The sequence below is a fragment of the Chroicocephalus ridibundus genome, chromosome 24 (genome assembly GCF_963924245.1).
Source record: "Chroicocephalus ridibundus chromosome 24, bChrRid1.1, whole genome shotgun sequence".
NCBI lineage: Eukaryota > Metazoa > Chordata > Aves > Charadriiformes > Laridae > Chroicocephalus > Chroicocephalus ridibundus.
The window spans coordinates 1,878,651-1,900,051 of NC_086307.1; the positions used below are offsets into that span (position 1 = coordinate 1,878,651).

At 66.0% G+C, this 21,401-nt stretch overlaps 3 protein-coding genes across 3 annotated transcripts; 1 reads left to right on the plus strand and 2 right to left on the minus strand.

Moving 5' to 3' along the window:
- Positions 1–3,561: 3,561 nt before the first annotated feature.
- Positions 3,562–7,173, minus strand: TSFM (Ts translation elongation factor, mitochondrial). Its single transcript, XM_063359130.1, has 6 exons — positions 7,074–7,173; positions 6,298–6,441; positions 5,567–5,695; positions 5,344–5,466; positions 5,176–5,260; positions 3,562–4,481 (listed from the first exon to the last, which is right to left on the minus strand). The coding sequence occupies exons 1-6, from the start codon at positions 7,113–7,115 to the stop codon at positions 3,979–3,981; spliced, it is 1,026 nt and encodes a 341-aa protein (XP_063215200.1). The 5' UTR covers positions 7,116–7,173; the 3' UTR covers positions 3,562–3,978.
- Positions 7,174–7,550: 377 nt separating this feature from the next.
- On the plus strand, positions 7,551–11,389 carry ASB8 (ankyrin repeat and SOCS box containing 8). The gene is made up of 3 exons (XM_063359131.1): positions 7,551–8,073; positions 9,804–9,908; positions 10,406–11,389. Exons 1-3 carry the CDS (start codon positions 7,957–7,959, stop codon positions 11,036–11,038), a joined length of 855 nt encoding a protein of 284 aa, XP_063215201.1. The 5' UTR covers positions 7,551–7,956; the 3' UTR covers positions 11,039–11,389.
- A 585-nt stretch (positions 11,390–11,974) lies between these two features.
- On the minus strand, positions 11,975–21,082 carry PFKM (phosphofructokinase, muscle). Its single transcript, XM_063359124.1, has 23 exons — positions 20,964–21,082; positions 20,272–20,370; positions 19,540–19,613; positions 19,338–19,415; positions 18,934–19,123; positions 18,527–18,692; positions 18,367–18,411; positions 18,169–18,277; positions 18,000–18,095; positions 17,803–17,895; positions 17,591–17,716; positions 16,345–16,409; positions 16,156–16,219; positions 15,918–16,064; positions 15,566–15,636; positions 15,381–15,468; positions 15,136–15,288; positions 14,880–15,044; positions 14,722–14,783; positions 14,200–14,311; positions 13,993–14,092; positions 13,688–13,793; positions 11,975–12,503 (listed from the first exon to the last, which is right to left on the minus strand). Exons 2-23 carry the CDS (start codon positions 20,360–20,362, stop codon positions 12,356–12,358), a joined length of 2,349 nt encoding a protein of 782 aa, XP_063215194.1. The 5' UTR covers positions 20,363–20,370; positions 20,964–21,082; the 3' UTR covers positions 11,975–12,355.
- Between the last annotated feature and the right edge of the window lie 319 nt (positions 21,083–21,401).

Genomic DNA, 21,401 nt, shown 5'->3' on the forward strand with positions numbered 1-21,401 from the left:
ACTGGGGAGCACTGGGGATACCTGGGGGGGCACTGGAGGGTACTGGGGATACTGGGGGGGCATTGGAGGGTACTGGGGAATACTGGGGTGTACTGGGGATAGTGGGGGATACTGGGGGGGGCACTGGAGGGTACTAGGGGATCTCGGGGGGCACTGGGGGGTCACAAAAGGGCGCTGGGGATACTGGGAGGCACTGGGGGCACTGGAGGGTACTGGGGAATACTGGGGGGCATGGGGGGCACTGGGGATACTGGGAGGTACAGGGGGGACACTGAGAGCACTGGGGATATTGGGTGGCACAAAAGGGCACTGGGGATACTGGGGGGCGTTGAGGGGGCACCAGGGGGCCACTGGGGCATATTGGGGGGCACTGGGGCATACTGGGGGGCGTTGGGGATACTGGGGGGCACTGGGGGCACTGGGCAATGCTGGGGGGCGTGGGTGGGCACCAGGGAGGCACTGGGGAATACTGGGGGGTACTGGGGGATCCTGGGGGGCATTAGGAGCACTGGGGATACTGGGGGGCACTGGGGATCACTGGGTGGCACTGTGGGGGCACAAAAGGGCACTGGGGATACTGGGGGGCATTGGAGGGTACTGGGGGGCATTGGGGGGCACTGAGAAGCACTGGGGCTACTGGGAGGCACTGGGGGATACTGAGGGGCACTTGTGGCACTGGAGGGTACTGGGGGATACTGGGAAGCACTGGAAGGTGCTGGGGGATACTGGAGGGCACTGGGAATCCTGGGCATCCCTGGGTGTCACTTGGGGGCACAGAAGGGCACTGGGGATACTGGGAGGCACTGGAGGGTACTGGGGAATACTGTGGGGCACTGGGGATACTGGGGGATACTGGGTGGGGGGCACTGGGGGTCACAAAAGGGCTCTGGGAGTACTGGGAGGCACTGGGGTTACTGGGGATACTGGGGGGAGCACTGGAGGGTACTGGGGAATACTGGGGGGTACTGGGGATACTGGGGGGGGCACTGGAGGGTACTGGGGGATCCTGGGGGGGCACTGGAGGGTACTGGGGGATCCTGGGGATACTGGGGGGAGCACTGGAGGGTACTGGGGGATCCCTGGGGAGCACTGGGGATACTGGGGGGTACTGGGGATACTGGGGGATACTGGGGGGAGCACTGGAGGGTACTGGGGATCCTGGGGGGCACTGGAGGGTACTGGGGGATCCTGGGGAGCACTGGGGGGTACTGGGGGGGTCACAAAAGGTCGCTGGGGATACTGGGAGGCACTGTGGGGTACTGGGGGCACTGGGGATCACTGGGTGGCACAGTGGGGGCACAAAAGGGCACTGGGATACTGGGGGGCATTGGGGGGCACTGGGAAGCACTGGGGATACTGAGGGGCACTTGTGGCACTGGGAATACTGGGGGGATACTGGCAGGTACTGGGGGGCACTTTGAGCACTGGGGGGCACGGGGGGCACTGGGAATACTGGGGGGATACTGGGAGGCACAGGAAGGTACTGGGGGGGCACTGGAATCCTGGGGATCACGGAGTGGCACTGGGGGGCACTGGAGATACTGGGAGGCACAGGAAGGTACTGGGGGGGCACTGGAAGGTACTGGGGGGATACTGGGGGGCACTGGGGGATGCTGAGGGGCAGTGGGGGGCACTGGTTATACTGGGTGGGCACAGGAGATACTGGGGGGCACTGAGGGGACACTGGGATCACTGGGGGGGGCACTGGGAGGGATCCCCCCCCGCCCCGAAGCCCCGCCCCCTTCCCGGAGGGGGCGTGTCCCGCGCCGGAGGCCCCGCCCCCTCCCCCGCCCGCGGCGCCTGGAATGTTTGCGAGGTAAACACGGCCCGGCCCCGCCCCCTCCGCGCGCCCGGCCAATCACCCCCCCGCCGGCACCGCCCCCTCCCGCCCGCCCGCCCAATCACCGCCCGCCGGCCGTTTCAAGGCCCCCCCCCCCCCCGCCCCCCCCCCCACACCCCCTACCCCGCCCCCCCACCCCTACCCCGCCCCCCCCCACCCCCCACCCCGCCGCCGTCGGTAACAAAATAACAAAGCGCCGGACGCGGCCGCCCCTCCCCCCCCGCCCCGCCCCCCCCCCCCCCCCCCCCCCAACCCCCGGAGGGGGGGCCTGGAAACCGCCGCGGCCCCGTTTCCTCCGGCGGGGCGCGTGCGGGGCGGTGCGGCCCCCCCCCTCCCTCCCCCCCCCCCCGGTGCGGGGTCTCCCCCCCCATCCCGCCCCCCCCCGGGCTCGGCGGCGGCAGCAGGTACCGGGGAGGGGGGGGAGGCGGGGGGAGGAGGGGAGGGGGGGGTCGGAGCCGGAGCCCCCCGGCAGCGGCACGGGGGGAGGGGGGGGGGGCGGGGCTGAGATCCCCGGGGTGGGGGAAGGGCCGGGCGGCGTGTGTGTGTATCCCCCCCCCTCCCCCGGTAAAGACACCCCCCCCCATTATTGCCCCCCCACTGTCACCCCCCCGTCAATGCGTGTCTCCCCCCCCCCCCCCACCCGCTGTCGCCTCCCTCCCGGGGGGCACCGAGGCCGCGGTGAGGGGCTGTCCCGGGGGGAGGGGGGACACGGGACCGCGACACCCCGGCTGGGGGCTCTGCCCGGGATGTGCCCCCCCACCCCCAGCGTGGAGTTATGGGGGGGGGGGGCACCGGTTCCCTAAATCCCCCCCCTCCCCGTGTCACCCCCAGCAGGGACCCCCCGGCGGCGCAGAGGGAGCGGGGACACGGGCTGGGGGGGGGGAAGGGGAGGGGACGAGGGGGGTCGTGGAGGGGGGGGGGGGGCGCAGCGGAGCGCGGCCGCGGCCCGGTTCAAGTAATCCAGGATAGGCTGTTCCAGCCCGGCCTGTTCCCGGTTACTTGTCCCGGGAGGCGGCCGGTGACGACGGGACGGGGGGGGGGGCGGGGTGGGGGTTGTGACACACACGCTACGGTGACCGGGGCGGGGGGGGGGGGGGGCCGTGTCCCCAACCCCGGGGAGCAAGGGGGGGGGGGGGGACGGGGAGGGTCTCCCACGGACCCCAGGCCCCCCCGTGTCATCACCCCCCCCGCTCCCTTGTCCCCCCGTGTCCCTGCCAGCCTCCCCCCGCCCCCCCGTGTTCTCCCCCCCCCCACCATCAGGGACCAGGGACACCCCCCCCCCCGTGTGTCCCCCGCCACGGTGGCCCGATGACCACTGTCATGTGTGTCGTCCTCCCCCCCCCCCCCCAGGGGTTCCCCCCTCCCAGTGTCAAGATGGGGCCAGGAGTGGGGTGGCCCCTCGGGCAGCACCCAGGGGGGCACCCCCCCCCCCCCCCGCCAATACAAGGTGTTAAGGACCCCCCCTTTCCTGTTTACACCCCCCCTTGGTGTCACCCCCACAGGCCCCTGCTCAGCCCCGGGGGAGCCAGAAAGTGCCACCCCCCCCACCCCCCTCCATGTTTTTGACCCTTTTTTACTCGTTTGCCATTAAAAGCCCAGCAGAAAAGCAGCAGCTCCAGTGGGGGGGCGGGGGGGGGCACAGGGATGTTGGGGAGCAGATGGGGGGGGATGATAGGGCCCCCCCTGCCCAGGGGGGTTGGAACTGGGGCCCCCGCCATGTCCCCACCCCACAAAGCACCGGGGGCCGGTTCCTCCATGGTTTTATTCTGCCTCGTCCGGGGGGGCTCACACGGTGACACCCCCAATACACCCCCCAAGCCCCCCCCACACACAGCCGGGGTGTCGACTGAAGGCCCCACCCAGACCCAGAGATGTGGGGCTGAGCTCAACGTGAGGCCAATTCTGCCCCAGAGATGTGGGGCAGAGCTCGACACGGGGCTGATCCAGACCCAAGGCATGGGGCTAAGCCAGACACAGAGCATGGGGCTGGATCCTGACCCACAGCCGTCGGGCTGAGCTCGCTGTGGGGCCGATCTGGACCTACGGTGTGGGGCAGAGCTCCGCGTAGGGCTGAGCTCGCTCTGGGGCTGATCCTGACCTGGAGGTGTGGGCAGAACTCGCTGCGGGTTCCCCTGCCACTACCCCATCTCCGCTGGTTTGCTGTAGTTTCCCTCGCGGCCGTGGGTCCCCTCGCTGCTGTGGGTCTGGTCGTGGCCGTGGGTCTCCTCGCCGTGGGTCTGGCCGTGGGTCTCCTCTCCGCAGCGGAAGCGCAGGAAGTCGCGGACATCCAGCGCCCGGTGCCGCTGCAGGAACTGCCCCACGCTCAGCTCCGGCTCCAGCAGGAAGCTCTGGGCCAGCAGCCGCGTCTCCTCCTCGCCGCGGGGCTCGTCCTGGGGGCTCCCCACGGCCGTGGGCGCCAGCCCCACAACGTGCTGGGCCACCTTCCGCCCCACCTCCTCCAAGGTGGCCGCAGGGGCTTGGGGTTCCGTCACCTGACAGGCCACCAGCGCCCCGTAGGTGCCCATGGCCACCGGGGCGGTGGCCGGTAGCCACCCGTGGGCGTAGGCGGCGATGAACCCGTCCCGCTGCGGCACCCGCAGCCACCCCGCGCGCCGCAGCGCCAGCTTCTCCCCCAGCTTCCCTGTAAAACCAGTTCGGGGTCGGCAGGATGCTGGGGGGGGAGGAGGAGGGGGGGTGTCTGGGCAGGGGGGGGGGGGGTCCTGTCCCAGTGCCCACCACCCCCCCCCCCCCAGGTTCCCATACCCCTTCCCAAGCCACATCCTTGTTCCCAGGGAAAGGACATGGCTCTGGTCACCACCCAGGGTTTTCTTCTGCCCCCCCAGGATTTTCTGCCCCACCCCCCCCCCCCCGGCCAAGGGGTCCTCCCCACCCCAGGGTTTCTGACCCCCCGCAAAGGGGTATCCCCCCATTGTTTCTTGCCCCCCCGGGGATTCTTGTTTCCCCACCCCCACTCCCCCAGGAGTTTCTCGCCCCTCCCCAGGGATTCCTGATCCCCCACAAAGGGGTTTCTGCCCTCTTCCTCCCCCCAGGGTCGTGTCCCACCCCCCCCCCGGGTTTACTCACCTCCCCCCTCGAGGTTTTCTGCCCCGCCAGGGCATTCTTGCCCCACCCACCCCCCCCCCCGGGTTTTTTGCCCTCCCCCACCCCCCCTCCCAGGATTCTTGACCCCTCAGGGGGTTTCTGCGCCCTCCCCACCACCACCAGGGCTTCCTTCCCTCCCCCCCCGCCAGGGTTTCTTGCCCCCCCGCCGTCCCCGAGGTTTCTCCCCCCCCACCCCCGCCCAGCGGGTTTCTGGTGTTGTCCCCCCCCCTCACCTATGGCCACCGCGATGTGGTCACTGAGCAGCCCCCCCCCAGGTCCTGTCCGGAGCTGAGCCAGCTCCTCCTCCTGCAGCAGGTGCTGGGAGAGAGGGGAGAGGTTTTAGGGGGGCTCGGGGGGGGGGTGTGTACAGGTGACTCCCCCTCCCTGTTGCCCCCCCCCACCTTGGCACAGCCGTCCTGGGGCGCGGCGGTGGCCTGACACAGGGCCATGGTGCCCAGCGCCGCCGCCTCCACCAGCCGCTGGAATTCCGCGTTTCTGGCCACAAAATCCGTCTCGCAGTTCACCTGCGGGAGTGACAGTGGACACCACTGGGGGGGGGGGGGGGGGGCGCAGGACGTGTGTGTCCGTTCCCCCCCCCTTAGGGGGTGTCCTCGTGTCACCTACCTCCACCATGACGGCCGCCGTCCCCTCCCGCAGCAGCCCCACCAGCCCCTCCTGTGCCCGACGGTCCCGCACGGTGCTGGCCCGGCTCCAGCCCCGCCGCTGCGCCTCCTCCTGCAGCCAGGCCTCCGCCTGCGTGGGGGGGGGGGACGGGGGGGGGACGACGACAGGCAGGGGAGTCCCCTCACTGCAGGGCCGCAGACCCCAACCACTGCGGCTGCCCCCGAGAGAGACACCCAGGTCCCTGTCACCCCCCCCGCCCAGGTCACTGTTCCCCCCCTCCAGGCCACTGTTGCCCCCCACCCCCACCCCGGCTTCCCCCCCCGAGGTCCCTGTCACCCCCCCCTTCCCCTCCCGGGTGTCCTTTCCTGGTTCCTCCCCCTCCTGGTGTCCCCCCTCCCTGGTGTCCCCCCAGGCCCCCGTTCTCCCCCCAAGTCCCGTCCCGTCCCTCCCCCTTGGGGCCTCCCCCTTTGGCTCCCCCCAGTCACACCCCCCCACCCCGTTCCCCCCCCTCCCCCGTTCTCCCCCCTTGCCCCCTCATATCCCTGACCCCCTCCCCCCCCTCGAGGTGTCCCCGTTCCCCTGCCCCCCCCGTGCCCCAGGTCCCCCCTCCCGATTCCCCCTTCCACCCCCACAGGTGCCCCGCCCGCCCCCGGTTCCCTGTTCATCCCCCGCCCGTCCCCGTCCCTCCACCCCCGCTTCCCGCCCCCCTTCCCCGTTCCCGGCCCCCCCACCTGCGCCAGGGCCCCCCCGCAGCGCAGCAGGGCCTCCCGGCACTGCATGAACGGCAGCCCCGTCCGCCGCCGCAGCTCCAGCAGCGCCTCCTTGTCCGCCGCCAGCACCGGGGGGGACACGCGGAAGAACCGGGCCGGGAGGGCCTGCGGGGGGGAGGGAGGGGCGTGAGCCGGCACCGGGGCTCCCCCACGGAGGGGACTGAGGAGTCCGGGGGTCCCGGGGCGGCGGCGGCGGGGTCCCGGTGAGGGGTGGAGGAGCCTCGGGGGGGACCGGGTTGGTGGGAAGAGGCCCCGGGGGTGGAGCCGGTGCGGGGTTGGGGCGGGGGGAGAGGGGTCCGGGGGTCCCGGTTGGGGAGAAGGAGCCCCAGTGCGGGGGGAGGGGTCCCGGGATGGCCCAGGTTGACGGGGGGGTGGGTCCCGGAGTGGGGAGGAACCTCGGGAGAGGTCCCGGTTGGCTGGGGGATGGGAGGGTGGTCCTGGGCGCGGAGAAGGACCCCCGGGAGGGGCCCGGTTGGCGGGAAGGAGCCATGGGGGGGGCGGGGGCAGGAGACCGAGGGAACCGCGGGAGGGCTTCGGGGCGGGGGGGAACTCGGGAGGGGTCCCGGATGGTGGGGGGGAGTCCTGGGGGAGGAGAAGGGGCCCCGTGAGGGCCCCGGTTGGCGGGAAGGGGCCCGAGGACGGCCCCGACAGGGGGGAGGGGGGTCCCCGGGGAGCCGCGGTTGGGGGGAAGGAGCCCCGAGGATGTCCTGGGGGGGAAGGTTCCCCCCGCCGCTCACCCGCGCCGCCCCGCACACCGCGCTCAGCGCCGCCCGCTGCATCCCGGCCCGTGCCCGCGGCGCGCCACGATGACGTCACGACCTCTACGGAGGCAGCGGGGGGGGCAGGAGCGGCGCGCATGCGCGGGGTGGGGTCGCCGGCCGTGGATTGGCCGTCGGACGGGACGGGAGCGTGACGTCACTCCGAGCGCGACGGCGCCGCGCCATTGGCTGGGGAGGGGGCGGGACCCCCCTCCCAGGGCCCTATAGAGCCCCCCCTGGCCTTGGCCCAGACCCCGCCCAGCTCTAATAGAGCCCCCCCAACCCTTATAGAGCCCCACAGGCCCCTACAGAATCCCCCGGGGCCCTCATAGAGCCCCCCTCCCCCCGCGCCCAGTTAGGGCCGCCGGAAGCCAGCGGGTGCGCACGGAGAAGGCGCATTGGTGGAGAGCCGGGAGGGGGGCGGGGCTTGCGGGCGGGAGCGGCTGGCGATTGGAGGAGAGCGACGTGGAGTGGGGAGGGCGGGACCTCCCGAAGCGGGGGCGGAAGAGTTGCGAGGAGGCGGAGCCTCGCGGAAGGCCGGGAGCCGGATTGGCGGAGGGGTAGGCGGGGGCGTGGCTACGCATGCGTCCTGACTGACTGCGTCACTTCCGGGTGGTAGCGGCGGTGGCTTCCGCCTCCCGCTGGGCCTGGAGCGGCCGCGTCGGGACGGCGCGGAGCGCCGGGACCCCCCGGACCCCACCCCCGAGACCCGCTGCTTCTCCCCGCGGCGCTCGGTGCGGCCCAGGCAGCTCTTCCCGCCCCCGCCGCAGCCGGGGGGGCCCGGCGGGGCCTGGCGGCGGGGGCGCGGCGGGGCCTGTCCCTGGGGCATGCGGAGGCGGCGGCGGCCGGGCCGGCCCGCACTATGTGGTACATCATGCAGAGCATCCAGAGCAAATACTCGCTGTCGGAGCGGCTCATCCGCACCATCGCCGCCATCCGCTCCTTCCCGCGGGACAACGTGGAGGATCTCATCGGCAGGGTGAGCCTCCGGCGCCGCCGAGCGCTCGGGAGGGAAACGGAGGGTTTGCCGGGGATGGGGGGGAGGGGCACCCCTTCCCTGAGACCCGGTGCTGCCGGAGGGTTCCCGCTCCCGTTTCGCGGCGGCCGGGCCGGGGGCATCGCTGCCCGTCTGGGTGAGGGGTTTGGGGCGCTGGGAGCTTGGGCTCGGCCCGGGTCGTGCTGTTCGGGCACCCCTGGAACGCTGCGAGCGGTGCTGGTCCCCGCTGGACAAGAGGGTGAGCGATGGTGGCTTTAAACTGAACGAGGGGAGATTGAGATGAGATCTGAGGAAGAAATTGTTTGCTGTGAGAGGGGTGAGCCCCTGGCCCAGGTTGCCCAGAGAAGCTGTGGCTGCCCCATCCCTGGAGGGGTTCAAGGCCAGGTTGGACGGGGCTTGGAGCAACCTGGGCTGGTGGGAGGTGTCCCTGCCCAGGGCAGGGGGTGGCACTGAGTGGCCTTTGAAGGTCCCTTCCAACCCAAACCTTTCTGTGATTCTACACACAAAAGCTGTTGCCAGGCTGGAGAGGGGTCAGGGAAGGGCCACCAAGATGATCCAAGGACTGGGAAGCTGTCACGTGAGGAAAGGCTGAGAGAACGGAGTTTGTTCAGCCTGGAGAAAGGAAGGTTTGGGGAGACCTTATTGCCATGTTTCAGTCTTTAAAGGGTGGCTACAAAGAAGGTGGAGATTCCCTTTTTACAAGGGGTCCCATGAAAAAGATGAGGCGTGATGGGTGTGAGTTGCTCCTGGGGAGATTGCGACTGGACACAAGAGGAAAATGGTTCACACTGAGATTCTATGATAAAAATGAGGCTCCGGGCCCTAAAAATGAGGCTTTGAAACACAAAAATGGCTTTGGAAAGTAAAAATGAGGGTTTGGATCCTGTAAAAGTAGCTTCAGGCAGTAAAAAAAAAAAAAGGCTTTGGGCTCTAAAAAGAGGTGTTTGGACCCTCAAAATGCGGCTTTTGACCCTATAAATGAGGGTTTAGACCCTAAAATCAAGCTTTAGACTTTAAAATAAGTCTAAGAAAGGCTGGACCGGGTGTTCCTCAGGGTCCCTTCTGACCTGGCTTTCTGCGATTCTACCCTGGCTAAGCCTGGCTGATCCGGGCAGCTGCTGAGCTATTTTGGGTGGTGAAGGTTCCTCCGAGCTTCTTAAGCCTCCTTAGAGACGCCCTTTCAGAGCTGACAAGTCCCTGGGTTCAGCCCGGGGCTGTGTCCCACCAGAGGATGCTCCCGGGGCAGCTCGCGCCGCGCCAGCGGCTTTTAAACGGCTCCCGGTTTATTTGCCGGAGGCAGAATTTCTCCAGCCCCACTGTTGGCCTCGCACCCGCTGTTCCTCGGGATCCTGCTGGCGCAGAGAGCCGGTGTGCGGGCAGCGAACCTCCACGTGGGTTATTCCAGCCCCCTGCAGCACCCAGGTTTCTTCAAGCATCGTTTAACGATGATGAATTAATTAAAATTGAGGCTGGGAGCAGACACACAGGCTGTCGAGCGTTTCTGCCCGGCGGGGAGCTCTGTGCAACCGCGGTGCCCGGTCTGAAAACAAACCCCAGGAGGGCTTGCGCAGGAGCGTTACGCCGCGTATCTATTAATAAACGCTTTCTAACGATGCAAATCAAGGCGCATCAGCTGCTGGCTTGGGGGTGGAAAAGGGCCAAGAACGGGTGGGTTTGTTAATCCCGGCTGCGGTTTCCTGTCTTCCTCGCAGGGTGCGGATGTGAACTGCATGCACGGCACCCTGAAACCGCTGCACTGCGCCTGCATGGTGGCTGACGCCGACTGCGTCGAGCTGCTGCTGCAGAAGGGAGCGGAGGTAAAGGCTTTTAAAAAAAAAATAAATAAAAAAACAAAAGCACGTTAAAAATGCAAAGGTCCCTTTGAAAAGGGGCCAGGAAGTCGGGAGGCGGCGGCAGTGGGTGCCGATGGACAGCTGAGATTTGAGCCGATGGTTTTAAGCAGTGCCGGTTTTGTGCCCCCTGACGGGGAAAAATAGGCCCAGGTGAAGGTTTATCGTCTCCGTAGGGAGGGAAACGTTTGTGCCCGAGAGCTCAGGGGTGCCGCTGCCTGGGGAGGGAGGGTGGTTTTGTGGTGCAAGCCTGAAGGAAGAACTGAAACCTATATATTACCTGATTTTTGCCAGTTCCTTCTGTCTGCCGGCAGGTTGTACTCTCCCTCCCTCCCTGCATTATTTTCCCATCCGCTAAATTTGGGATGCAGGAATGGTTTTGCAGAGCTTCCCCTGCCACTGGCAGGAACTGGGGTGTCTCAGTGATGCCCAGATCCTTTCTCCTCCCTCCTTTTCTCCTGCAGGTCAATGCCCTGGACGGCTACAACCGAACAGCCCTTCACTACGCGGCGGAAAAGGACGAAACCTGCGTGGAAATCCTCCTGGAATATGGGGCCAACCCCAACGCGCTGGACGGCAACAAGGACACCCCGCTCCACTGGGCCGCCTTCAAGAACAACGCCGAGTGCGTGCGGTCGCTGCTGGAGAACGGCGCCCTGGTGAACGCCCGCGATTACAACAACGACACGCCGCTCAGCTGGGCCGCCATGAAGGGGAACCTGGAGAGCGTCAGCATCCTGCTCGACTTCGGGGCCGAGGTCCGGGTGGTTAATTTGAAAGGTCAAACCCCCATCTCGCGGCTGGTGGCGTTGCTGGTGCGGGGATTGGGTACGGAGCGCGAAGATTCCTGCTTCGATCTTCTCCATCGAGCTATCGGACATTTTGAGCTGAGAAAAAACGGCAGCATGCCCTGGGAGGTGACCAGGGATCAGCAGCTCTGCGAAAAGCTCACCCGGCTCTGCTCGGCCCCCGGTACCTTACAGACGCTCTCCCGTTACGCCGTACGCCGCAGCCTGGGCGTGCGGTTCCTCCCGGAGGCGGTGAAGGAGCTGCCGCTGCCCACCTGCCTGAAGGAGTATGTGTTGCTCCTTAGCTAAGCGAAAGAGGAGGCGCCGGGGCTCTTCCTCGCCAGCCTTCGGCTCCTTTGTCACTGCTTCCTCCTGGCAGCGCCGGGGATGAGGTTCGCCGCTGGGTTTGGAACTTCCAGGTGCCACATTCCCCTCCCCGGTTGCTGTCCTGGTTTTCTTTTCCTCCTGCTCTGCTTTTCCGCCTGAGCCGGCGCGGGGCAGCGGGGATCTCCCGGTGCCCGCTCACAGACGGCCCCGTGGTGTCTCCCTGCCCACAGCGCCTGCTCGGCGGCTCCTCACACGCGCTTTCCCCTCAAATTCGGCCTCATCAGATGAACAATCCCCCTTTAACGGCAAATTATATCCCAGCTGTTGGATTAACCTGGGTTTTTTCTCTTTTTTTTTATTATTTTTTTTTTTTATTGGGGCGGACCTTGGGGAAAGGAAAGCTTTCTGGGTGCGGGGAGAATGGGGAAACCCTCCTCCTTTGAAGGACCTTCAAGAGAAGGTGGTGTCGGACCCGGAGAAGTTCTGTGGAACGTGTCAGCTGGGATTCCGGTGGAAAAACCCACCGTAAGCACACGTAGCGAGGCTGTGTGTTGTGTAACGATGCTGGCAGGCCCCTTCACTCGGTGCCAACACTCGCACGCGGCCGCAGCTCAACACCCCCCAGACGGGGCAGAGCTCATGTCCCCGCGGCTCCTGGGGCTTCAGGGATCCAGCTGTACCCAGGGATCCCGGGAGAGCCGCCCCGTGCTCTCCGAGGTGAAGTCAGGCGGGCAAATTTTCATAATTGCGTTATGGGAGAAACTTGGGGGGGGGTTGGTGTCGGAAATCAGGTTATATATATTTTATTCCTCCCTGTTGGGCTGGGAAACGAAGCCGTCGGGGCCAGGGGTGCATGCGGGGCGGTGGGAGCCGCGTTCCCCTTCCCCAGGGGGTGAGCGCCGGAGGGTTGGAACACGATTCGTGTTTGCCACCGCGAGTGAGCGGTGAATTTATTGCAGCATCTCAATTCTGAATTTTTAACACTAAAGTGGTGCCCGAGGGTCTCTAACCCGCACCGTTTGCTCTCAGCTCATCGCAACATCCCGCCGCAACGCTTGGGAAAACTCTTTTCTGTTTAAAAAGCCCATAAAATACCTAAACCAATCCAAAATTTACCCCGAGGAAAACCTGTGCTTCGGGAAAACGGTTCTTTTGCCGAGGCAGAGGGTGCCCTTGGGGTGTGGAGGTGCTGCCCGGCTTCCCGGGGAAGTGCGAGCTACAACGGGGAGCGCTTGTTTTGGAGGTTCCCCGGAGGGACACGGGGACGTGCTCTGGGGAAGCCGTGCCGACCATCGCCTCTTAGATGTTGGCCTCGAATGACACGCCCTTGCGCATGACGTGCTCCAGGTGGGCTTTCTCCGAGGTGTCCAGCTCAATGTGGTACTTGGCCAGGATTTTGAGGATGGGGCGAAGCTTGAGCCACCACTGCTCCTTGGGGATGCGGTGCCTGGGCGAGAGAGAGAGGGCGGTGGGATGGTCGCGGGTGGAAGCAACGCTGCGTCGCCCAGGGAACCATTCCCAGCTTCTGTTTAATAACCCCGTGAACGCTCCGGGCTGGGGGCAGAGCAGCCAGAGAGCTGCCCGGTGGAAAAGGAGCTGGGGGTGTTGGTCAACAACCAGCTGAAGATGAGCCAGCAGTGTGCCCAGGTGGCCAAGAAGGCCACCAGCATCCTGGCCTGTATCAGGAATAGCGTGGCCAGCAGGACTGGGGCAGTGATGGTCCCCTGTTCTCGGCACCGGGGCGGCCCCACCTCGAATTTTGTGTTCAGTTTTGGGCCCCTCACGCCAAGAAGGACATGGAGGGGCTGGAGCGAGTCCAGAGAAGGGCAACGGAGGTGGGGAGGGGTCTGGAGCACGAGGAGAAGGGGCTGGAGAACTTGTGAGGAGCGGCTGAGGGAGCCGGGGGGGCTCAGCCTGGAGAAAAGGGGGCTGAGGGGAGACCTTCTCGCTCCCCACAACTCCCTGAAAGGAGGGGGTAGCCAGGGGGGGTCGGTCTCTTCTCCCAAGGAATGAGAGGGAACGGCCTCAAGTTGCGCCGGGGAGGTTTAGGATGGATATTGGGAAAAATTTCTTCACCGAAAGGGTTATCAAACATTGGAACAGGCTGCCCAGGGGAGTGGTAGAGTCACCATAGGATGGTTTGGGTGGGAAGGGGCCTTAAAGATCATCTCGTTCCACCCCCACATCCAGTGGGACACCTCCCCCAGCCCAGGTTGCTCCAAGCCCCGTCCAACCTGGCCTTGAACCCCTCCAGGGATGGGGCAGCCACAGCTTCTCTGGGCAACCTGGGCCAGGGGCTCACCCCCCTCGCAGCCAAGAATTTCTTCCCCACATCTCAACTAAATCTCCCTCTTCCAGTGTAAAACAGCTCCCCCTCGTCCCATGGCTCCAATCCCTAAATGCCATCCCTGGAGGTGTTTAAAAGCCGGGCAGACGCGGTGCTGAGGGACGTGGGTCAGTGGTGGTTTGGGCAGCATTGGGTTGACGGTTGGACTCCACGATCTGAAAGGTCCCTTCCAACCCAGACAATTCCGTGATTCTATTCTGTGATTTATCCTTCCTGGGGCTGGGGCACGGTCCCGGGGTGGGGGGGGCGGGACGGGGACAAAAGGGCTGGGGGGGGCCACCTACTCGAAGTCGGTCTGCTCCTTGAGGTCGGTGATGGGCTGGAAGACGAGGCTGCGCTTGCGCATGCCCAGCAGACAGGCCGAGTCGGCCGTGTTGGCGAAGATGCGACCTGCGAGGGGAGGTGGGGAGCCAGCTCAGCCATTCACTCCCTCCGGAGGAGGGGGCCAGCACCCCCCAAAATCTGGCATTGAGGGATCGGAGCACGCGTGGACGTTGGGAAAGAGCCAGGGGATTGCTTTTGGGGGTGGGGAAGGGTAGGGGCTTTCGGAAAGACGGCAGAGAACCCCCCCGCCTTGTGCGGCACCCACCGTGCCGGGAGCACTCCTTCATCTTCCCGGTGATCCAGGCCACCGCCTTGGCACCCATTTTGGTGCCAAAGTTCCGGTCGAAGGGGGTTGGGGTGCCACCCTACGCCGGAAAAATCACTGGGTGAACCGGAGGAAGCCCTGGGCGAGGGTCTCCTGACCCGTAGCCCCTTCCTTGGGGGCTGCACCCCCGTTGCCGGGGGTCCGAACCTGCTGCATGTGCCCCAGCACATTTTTCCGGCAGTCGAAGATGCCCTTCCCTTCCTCCGAGTAGAGGTTGTAGATGAAGTCGGTGGTGTAGTTCTCGTTGCACCGCTCATTCCTGCGCCGGAGGGGGGGGAAAGGTGGGCTCATGGCGGGGACGACACGAGCGCGGCAGGGCTCAGCCACCCCCCAATCCCCTTCCGGAGCCCCTGATCCCACCCCAAATCCCTGTTCCACGCTCCCGTCCTAATTCCATCCTACCCCCAATCCTCATTCCACCCCTCCATCTCACCCCAAATCCCTGTTCCACCCCCCCATCCCACCCCTTACCACTTCCCATTCCACCCCCCATCCCACCCTCCCCATTCCATTCTGCCCCCCCCCCATCCCATTGCAACATCCTGATCCCCGTTCCGCCCCCCCGCCCCGATCCCCATTCCAGCCCCTCCGTCCCATTGCAACCTCTTCATCCCCATTCCATTCTGTCCCCGCCCCCCGAATCCCATCCCACCCCCCCTGGGGCCGTACCTGAGCACCAGCCCCCTCTTCACCGTCGTCTTCATCTTCTCCGTTAAATGCTCCACGTTGACCTATGTGGAGCATGAAATGGGTGTTGCGGGGGGGGGGCTTGGAAGGGGGAATAAATGCAGCCCCCACTGACCTGGGGTATGGGGGGGGTCCCCAACCTGCAGGTCGTGGATGTTGAAGTGCTCCTCGTAGATGTAGGCGGCATCGGCGCCCCCCGCCAGCCCCGCCATGGTGGCCAAGTAGCCACAGAAGCCACCCATGGTCTCGATGATGAAGACGCGGCGCTTGGTCCCGGCCGCCGACTGCTTGATGCGGTCGCAGGTCTGCCGGAGGCGGAAGAATTGGGGTGGAAAAAGGGGATTTAGGTTAAGGGAGTGTTGCTGTTGTGGGGGGGCGGGGGGAGCGGGGCCACACCGTGGTGATGGTGTTGAGCGCGGTGTCGGCGCCGATGCTGAAGTCGGAGCCGGGGACGTTGTTGGAGACGGTGGCGGGGATGACGCAGAGAGGGATGCAGAGCTCCTCAAACTTGGCCCTCCCCTCTATCAGCTCCAGGCTGCCCGTGAAAGCCTGGGGGACATTGCGGGGGGCGGGGGGGGGGGGTCAGTGCTGGTGCCAGCACAGTGCCCCCCACCCTGTGCCGCCATCGCTTCCTCACTCACCTCGAAGCCACCGATGATGATCAGCCCGTGGATGCCGAAGTTGCTGATGTTGGCGCTGATTTCCTCAAAGTATTTCTTGGGCAGGGTCCTGGGAGGGTGAAACCGCCCTGGCTGAGCCCACCCGGGGTGGGGGGCTCCACCTGGAGACCCCCCCCCGCGGGATTTCTCAGGGGGAGGAGCGTTACCTCTTTGTCCCCAGTTTGGATCCCCCGAGCCCCGTCCAGCCGCCGACCCTCTCCCAGCTGATCTCTTCCACCTGGGGGGAACGCAGCAAGTTGGGGGGCATTAAAGGAGAAGATGGGGGGGGGGCGGCAGGAGAAGGTTTTTGGGGTGTTGTGACCATATTGGAGCGATATTGGGGTAACCCGGTGCCCCTCAACCCGGGGGATGACAGCGGGATGAGCCGTGGGGGGCTGGGATGAGGAAGGGCGTTGAGCATCCCCATCTTGGGGGCTCCTGGGTTTTTCGGGGCTGCCCCCCACCCTGTGCACCCCCCTTTCCCCCCCCCCGGGGTGGGGGGGGGGGGGGGTGTCGCACCTGCCCGAAGGCGAGCCCCTCGAAGCCGTCGTGCACCGCCAGCATGCGGTGCCCGTGGATGAGCCCGATCCGCACGGTGGATCTGACGGCCGCGTTCATGCCGGCGGCCGGGGCGCCCACGTTGAGCACGGCCAGCGTGTAGCCGCTCTGTGGGGACAACGCAGCCGGCGTTAAGTGTTGGGGGGGTGGGTTCTGGGGCTCGGGGGGTGTCCCCGTCACCCCCTCCCCGCTGCCATACCTTGGTGGAGGGGGGGCGGATGTGTGCCAGCAGCTTGTACACGTTCCAGTTGTTTTGGAAACTCCTGCAAAGTGGGGGGAGGTGGGTGTGGGACACCCGGGGGGTGGTCGGAGCCCTGGGGGGTGGTCGGAGCTCCGAGGGGTGACCGGAGCCCTGGGTCCCCACTGGGGACGGATTGCAGACACTCACCGGCCCCGCAGCTTCAGGGCGTCTTCGAAGCGCCCCTCGTTCATGGCCGTCGTCACGTCTTTGGTCTGCGGGGAGCAAAGATGGGCGGGTTTGCATCGCGTTAGAGGGGTTTGCGCCGCACCGCGTGGCTTTGCACCGCGCCGGCTGGCTTTGTGTCACACCGTATGGCTTTGTGTCACAGCGCGCGGCTTTGTGTCACACCGCATGGCTTTGTGTCACACTGCATGGCTTTGCACTGCACCGTATGGCTTTACGGCACACCGGACCGGTCGGATTTGGCCAGCATGGGCTGGGTTTGCATTGTGTCGGATGGGTTTGCATGGTCCCGGCGGGGTTTGGAGCGTGCCGGCCGGGCTGGCACCGCACCGCGTGGATTTGCACCGTGCTGGCCGGGTTTGCACCGCGTCGGGCAGGTTGGCATCACGTTGGCTGGGCTTGCACTGCGCTGCACGGCTTTGCACCACCCCGGCTGGCTTTGCATCGCGTTGGACGGCTTTGCATCGCACCGCGTGGTTTTGCATCGCACCGCGCCGGCCAGATTTGGGCAACGCCGGCTGGGTTTGCGTTGTGTTGGGTGGGTTTGCATCGCCGCAGTGGGGTTGGGAGCATGCCAGCCGGGCTGGCATCGCACCACGTGGGTTTGCGCTGCGCTGGCCGGGTTGGTATCACGTTGGCTGGGATTGCATCACACCGTATGGCTGTGCATCGCACCGCACCGGCCGGATTTGGACAACGCTGACCGGGTTTGGATGGCCCGGGCTGGGTTTGCGTTGGCGTCGGATGGGTTTGCGTTGCCCCGGCAGGATTTGAAGCACGCTGGCTGGCTTTGCGTCGCACCGCACTGGCCCGGTTTGCACCGCACCCCGCTGGGTTTGCATTACATTGGATGGGTTTGTGCCGCACCGGCCGGGTTTGGCACGGGCTGGGTTTGTCGTTGTGTCAGAGGGGTTTGCATTGCCCCGGCGCGGTTCGGAGCGTGCCGGCTGGGCTGGCACCGCACCGTACAGCTTTGTGCCGCACCGCGGCGGCCGGGTTTGCACCACTGCCAGCCAGCTCTGCACCGCGGCCGGGGGGGGGTTTGCATCACGCTGCCTGCCTTTGCACTGGACGCTGGTTTGCCTCCCACCACCTGGGTTTGCTGCACACTGGTTTTGTGTTTGCGTCGTGCCACACGGCTTTGCATCGCACCCGTCACTGGGGAGCACGGGGGTGCCCTGGGGGGTCCCGTCCCCCTGCCCCTACTCACCACCTGGACGCACTCCATAAGGGGCAGGCGCACGGCCTGGTTGCCCGAGAGGCTGACGACACAGGCGGGGGTCTCGGGGGTCCCCTCCAGCAGAGCCATGACGGCTTCAACACCCATCCGGCTGCCCTGTGGGGACAGGGACGGGGACAGGGACGTTACCGCTGCCCCAGACCCCCTCTACCCCGGGGCCGGGGTGGGAGGGAGCTGCCTACCAGGATGCGGTCGAAGGCGGAGGGCGTCCCACCGCGCTGGACGTGACCCAAGATGGTGACCCGGGTGTCATATCCCAAACGCTTCACCACCAGCTGCAAGACAGGGATGCACCTGGATCCGGTCCCGGAGCGGGACCGGGAAAGGGCTGGGACAAAAAAATCAAGGGGTTTCTCCCTCCCCTGCCCTCCCCGCTCACGGTTTTGATGTCGTCGGAGGTGATGGCCTTGCCGTGCTTGTCCACAGCACCCTCGGCCACGATGATGATGTTCAGCCTCGAGCCGCCCAGGCGGGTCTGGGGGGTGGAAGCCAGGAGGTGACAACGGGGACAGGGACGGGGACAAGGCGCCCGCTGGAGCCCGTCCTACCTCCGTCAGCCTCCGACACAAATGGTCCTCCCAGTCATCCTCGGGGGGAGACTCGGGGATGAAAACCCAGTCGGCGCCGCAGGCCAGGGCGGTGATGAGCGCCAGGTAGCTGGAAATGGGTAAAAAAGAGGTTGTTTAGGGTTTTTTCCCCAGTTTCTGTCTCAGGAGGCGGATCGGGGTGGTGGCACAAGGATGTACCCGCAGTGGCGACCCATCACTTCCAGCACGAAGGTCCGTTGGTGGCTGCGGGAGACAGGAGTTTCACCCCACGGCAGAGCGGAGCGGGGTGCGGACACCTGGGTCGTCATCGTCCCCCCAACCCCGGCGCGGGGGACACGGGGGGGGGTGTCCCCGTCACCTCTGGGCCGTGGTGGTGATGGCATCCACGATCTCCATGATGCGGTGCAGCGCCGAGTCGGTGCCGATGGTCATGTCGGTGCCGCAGAAGTCGTTGTCGATGGAGCCCACCATGCCCACGATGTTCAGGTGACTCGACCTCTTCGCCTCCTCCGCCGTGATTCCCCCTGCCGCAGGGTGCGACACCCCCTTTTCCCTCTGCCCCCCCCCCCCCAAAACCACCCCCAAGGGGCCAAACACCGGCACAAACCTCCGGCGTGGGGGAAAAAGCCTCACTTTTTCTGGGTACAACCCTTCTGATTTTGGTGCAGACCCCCTGATTTTGGTACAGACCCCCCTTTTTCATCCCGCAGATGAAATCTGGGGGGGGGTTCTGGTAAGTCGGGGGGGGGACACACACAAACGTACCCACTTTGACCAGTTCAGCCAAGAGGCTGCTCCACTCGGCCCGGAAGGTGTCGGCGCCGGTGAGGCTGCCGTCGCCCCCGATGACGCAGAGGTTGGTGATGCCGCGTTTCACCAGATTCCGGGCGGCTTTGAGGCGTCCCTCCCGCGTCCGAAAATCCTGGCACCGGGCGCTGCCGATGACGGTGCCCCCCTGCGGGACCCCCCCACCCCCACCGTGGGTGCTGGGTCCTCCCCAGCACCCCCATGTCCATCTGTCCATCTCTTCCCCCCCCACCCCCATCTCAGCTCCGATTTCGGGTTATTTTCAGGCTTGACCCCGGCGCCGCGGCATAGGGTTACACCATATTCCGCGCCCCCCCCAGCCATCGGTGCAATGAGTTGGCCGGGCTCAGCCATCAGCTCACCAGCTGCAGCATCATGGAGACGCTCTCCCACGTGGCCTCCTTGATGTTGTCCCCACCGTCCACCAGCCCCTGGTAGCCCTGGGAGGGGACACACACACACACACACACACACGCAGTGTTGAAATGACCCCTCCCCACCCCAAGGCTTTGGGTTTTTTTTGCGGGGGGGGGGGGGGGACACGCACAAGGGGACAGCACCGACCTCATGCACGAAGTAGACCTTGGCGCCGGTGTAGATGCCCACCCGTACCACGGCGCGGACGGCCGCGTTCATGCCTGGTTGGGGCGGGGGGGGGGGACGGACAGGAGAAGAGTGTCACCCGGGAGACACCCCCCCCATAGGGACACCCCCTCCCTAAAGCCATCATCACAGCGCCGGGCTCGGCGCCCCCCCCCAGGCCCCCCCTTGAATCCGGCCCCGCAGCTGCCCGGGTTATTTTTGCCCCGTTGACATTTAGCGGCGGTGCCGCATGACACCGGGTGACAAGCGCGGTGGCAGCGGGGGGGTGGGGGTGGTGGTGAGTGGAGACAGCCCCCAGGCTGGATGAACCCCCCCCCCCCCGCCATGAAGTATCCCCCATCCCTGGGACCACCCAGGTGCAGGACAAGCTTTGGGTTGAATCCTTGCATTTTTGGGCAACCCCACCACTTTGTGCCAGCCCTTTAAGCCCCCTCAAATTTTGGCATGGGGCACCCAGACACCACCCCCCCCCCGCACCCCAAACCCCCCCCCTTAACCCTGCCCCATGGCTTTGTCACCCCACTGTCCCCACAAGGTCACCCCCAAAATGCAGCAGGGAGAAAACTCAAGCAACTCAACCGGTTGCAGGATCTGACCCCCCGCAAAGTCCCATTTTCACCCGATTTCTCCCCAAAACGGGGCTCGACCCTCACGCAGCCACCAGCTTGGGGGGGTCCCGGGGGTGTCGCTTACCCTGGGCGTCCCCCCCGGAGGTGAGGACGGCGATGGCTTTGCCGATGCCCAGGCTCTCGGCGTGGATGTGTCCCCGCGGCAGCTGCGCCATCTTCTTGGCTGCAAAAAGAAGAGAATTGGGCAAAAGCCGGGGTGGGGAGGGCGCGAGGTGCCCCCGGTGTCACCGTCACCCGCCGACTGGCACCCGCCGCCCGCCCGCCCCTAAATGGGGCCCGAGGGGGGAGGGACCCGCCGGTGGTGGGGGGGGGGGGCATGGTCCTACTGGTGCCAGTCTGGGTTCCCTGCTGGTGCCAGTCTGTATCCCTTACTGGTGCCAGTCTGCCCTCCTTACTGGTGCCAGTCTGTTCTCCGTACTGGTTCTGGTCTGTATTCCTTACTGGTTCCAGTCTGTATTCCCTGCTAGTATCAGTCTGTTCTCCGTACTGGTTCCAGTCTGTTCTCCTTACTGGTGCCAGTCTATATTCCCTGCAGTTACTGGTCTACCCTCCTTACTGGTTCCAGTCTGTATTCCCTGCTGGTTCCAGTGTGTCTTCTTTACTGGTACCAGTCTCTCCTTCTTACTGGTTCCAGTCTGTATTCCCTGCTGGTTCCAGCCTGCCCTCCTCACTGATCCCAGTCTGTGTCCCTTACTGGTCCCAGTCTGCCCCCCTCGCTGGTCCCACTCGTCCCCCGTCCCCCACCGCGGGGCTGACCTGGCGGGTGCCCCCCCCTGGGGGCGGTGGGGAGGAAGGTGAGGAAGAGGAGGAGGGCGGCGAGGGAGAGCGCGGCCGAGACCAGCAGCCGGGAGGCCTCGGGGGAGAGCTCGGGGACGGCCACCATCCCCGCCGGCGCCCGAGCCGCCGGAACGGGACCGGCTGGAATGGGATCGGCTGGAACAGGACCAGCTGGAACGGGACCAGCTGGATTGGGATCAGCTGGAACGGGATGGGCTGTAATGGGATCAGCTCTAATGGGATCACTGGAATGGGATCACTGGAATGGGATGGGCCGTAATGGGATCAGCTGTAACAGAATCAGCTATGATGGGATCGCTGGAATGGGATCCGCTGGAATGGGATCAGCTGGGCAGGAATGCCCAGAGGCACAAGCTGTGCTGGGATCACCAGTAACAGGATCAGCTGGAATGGAAT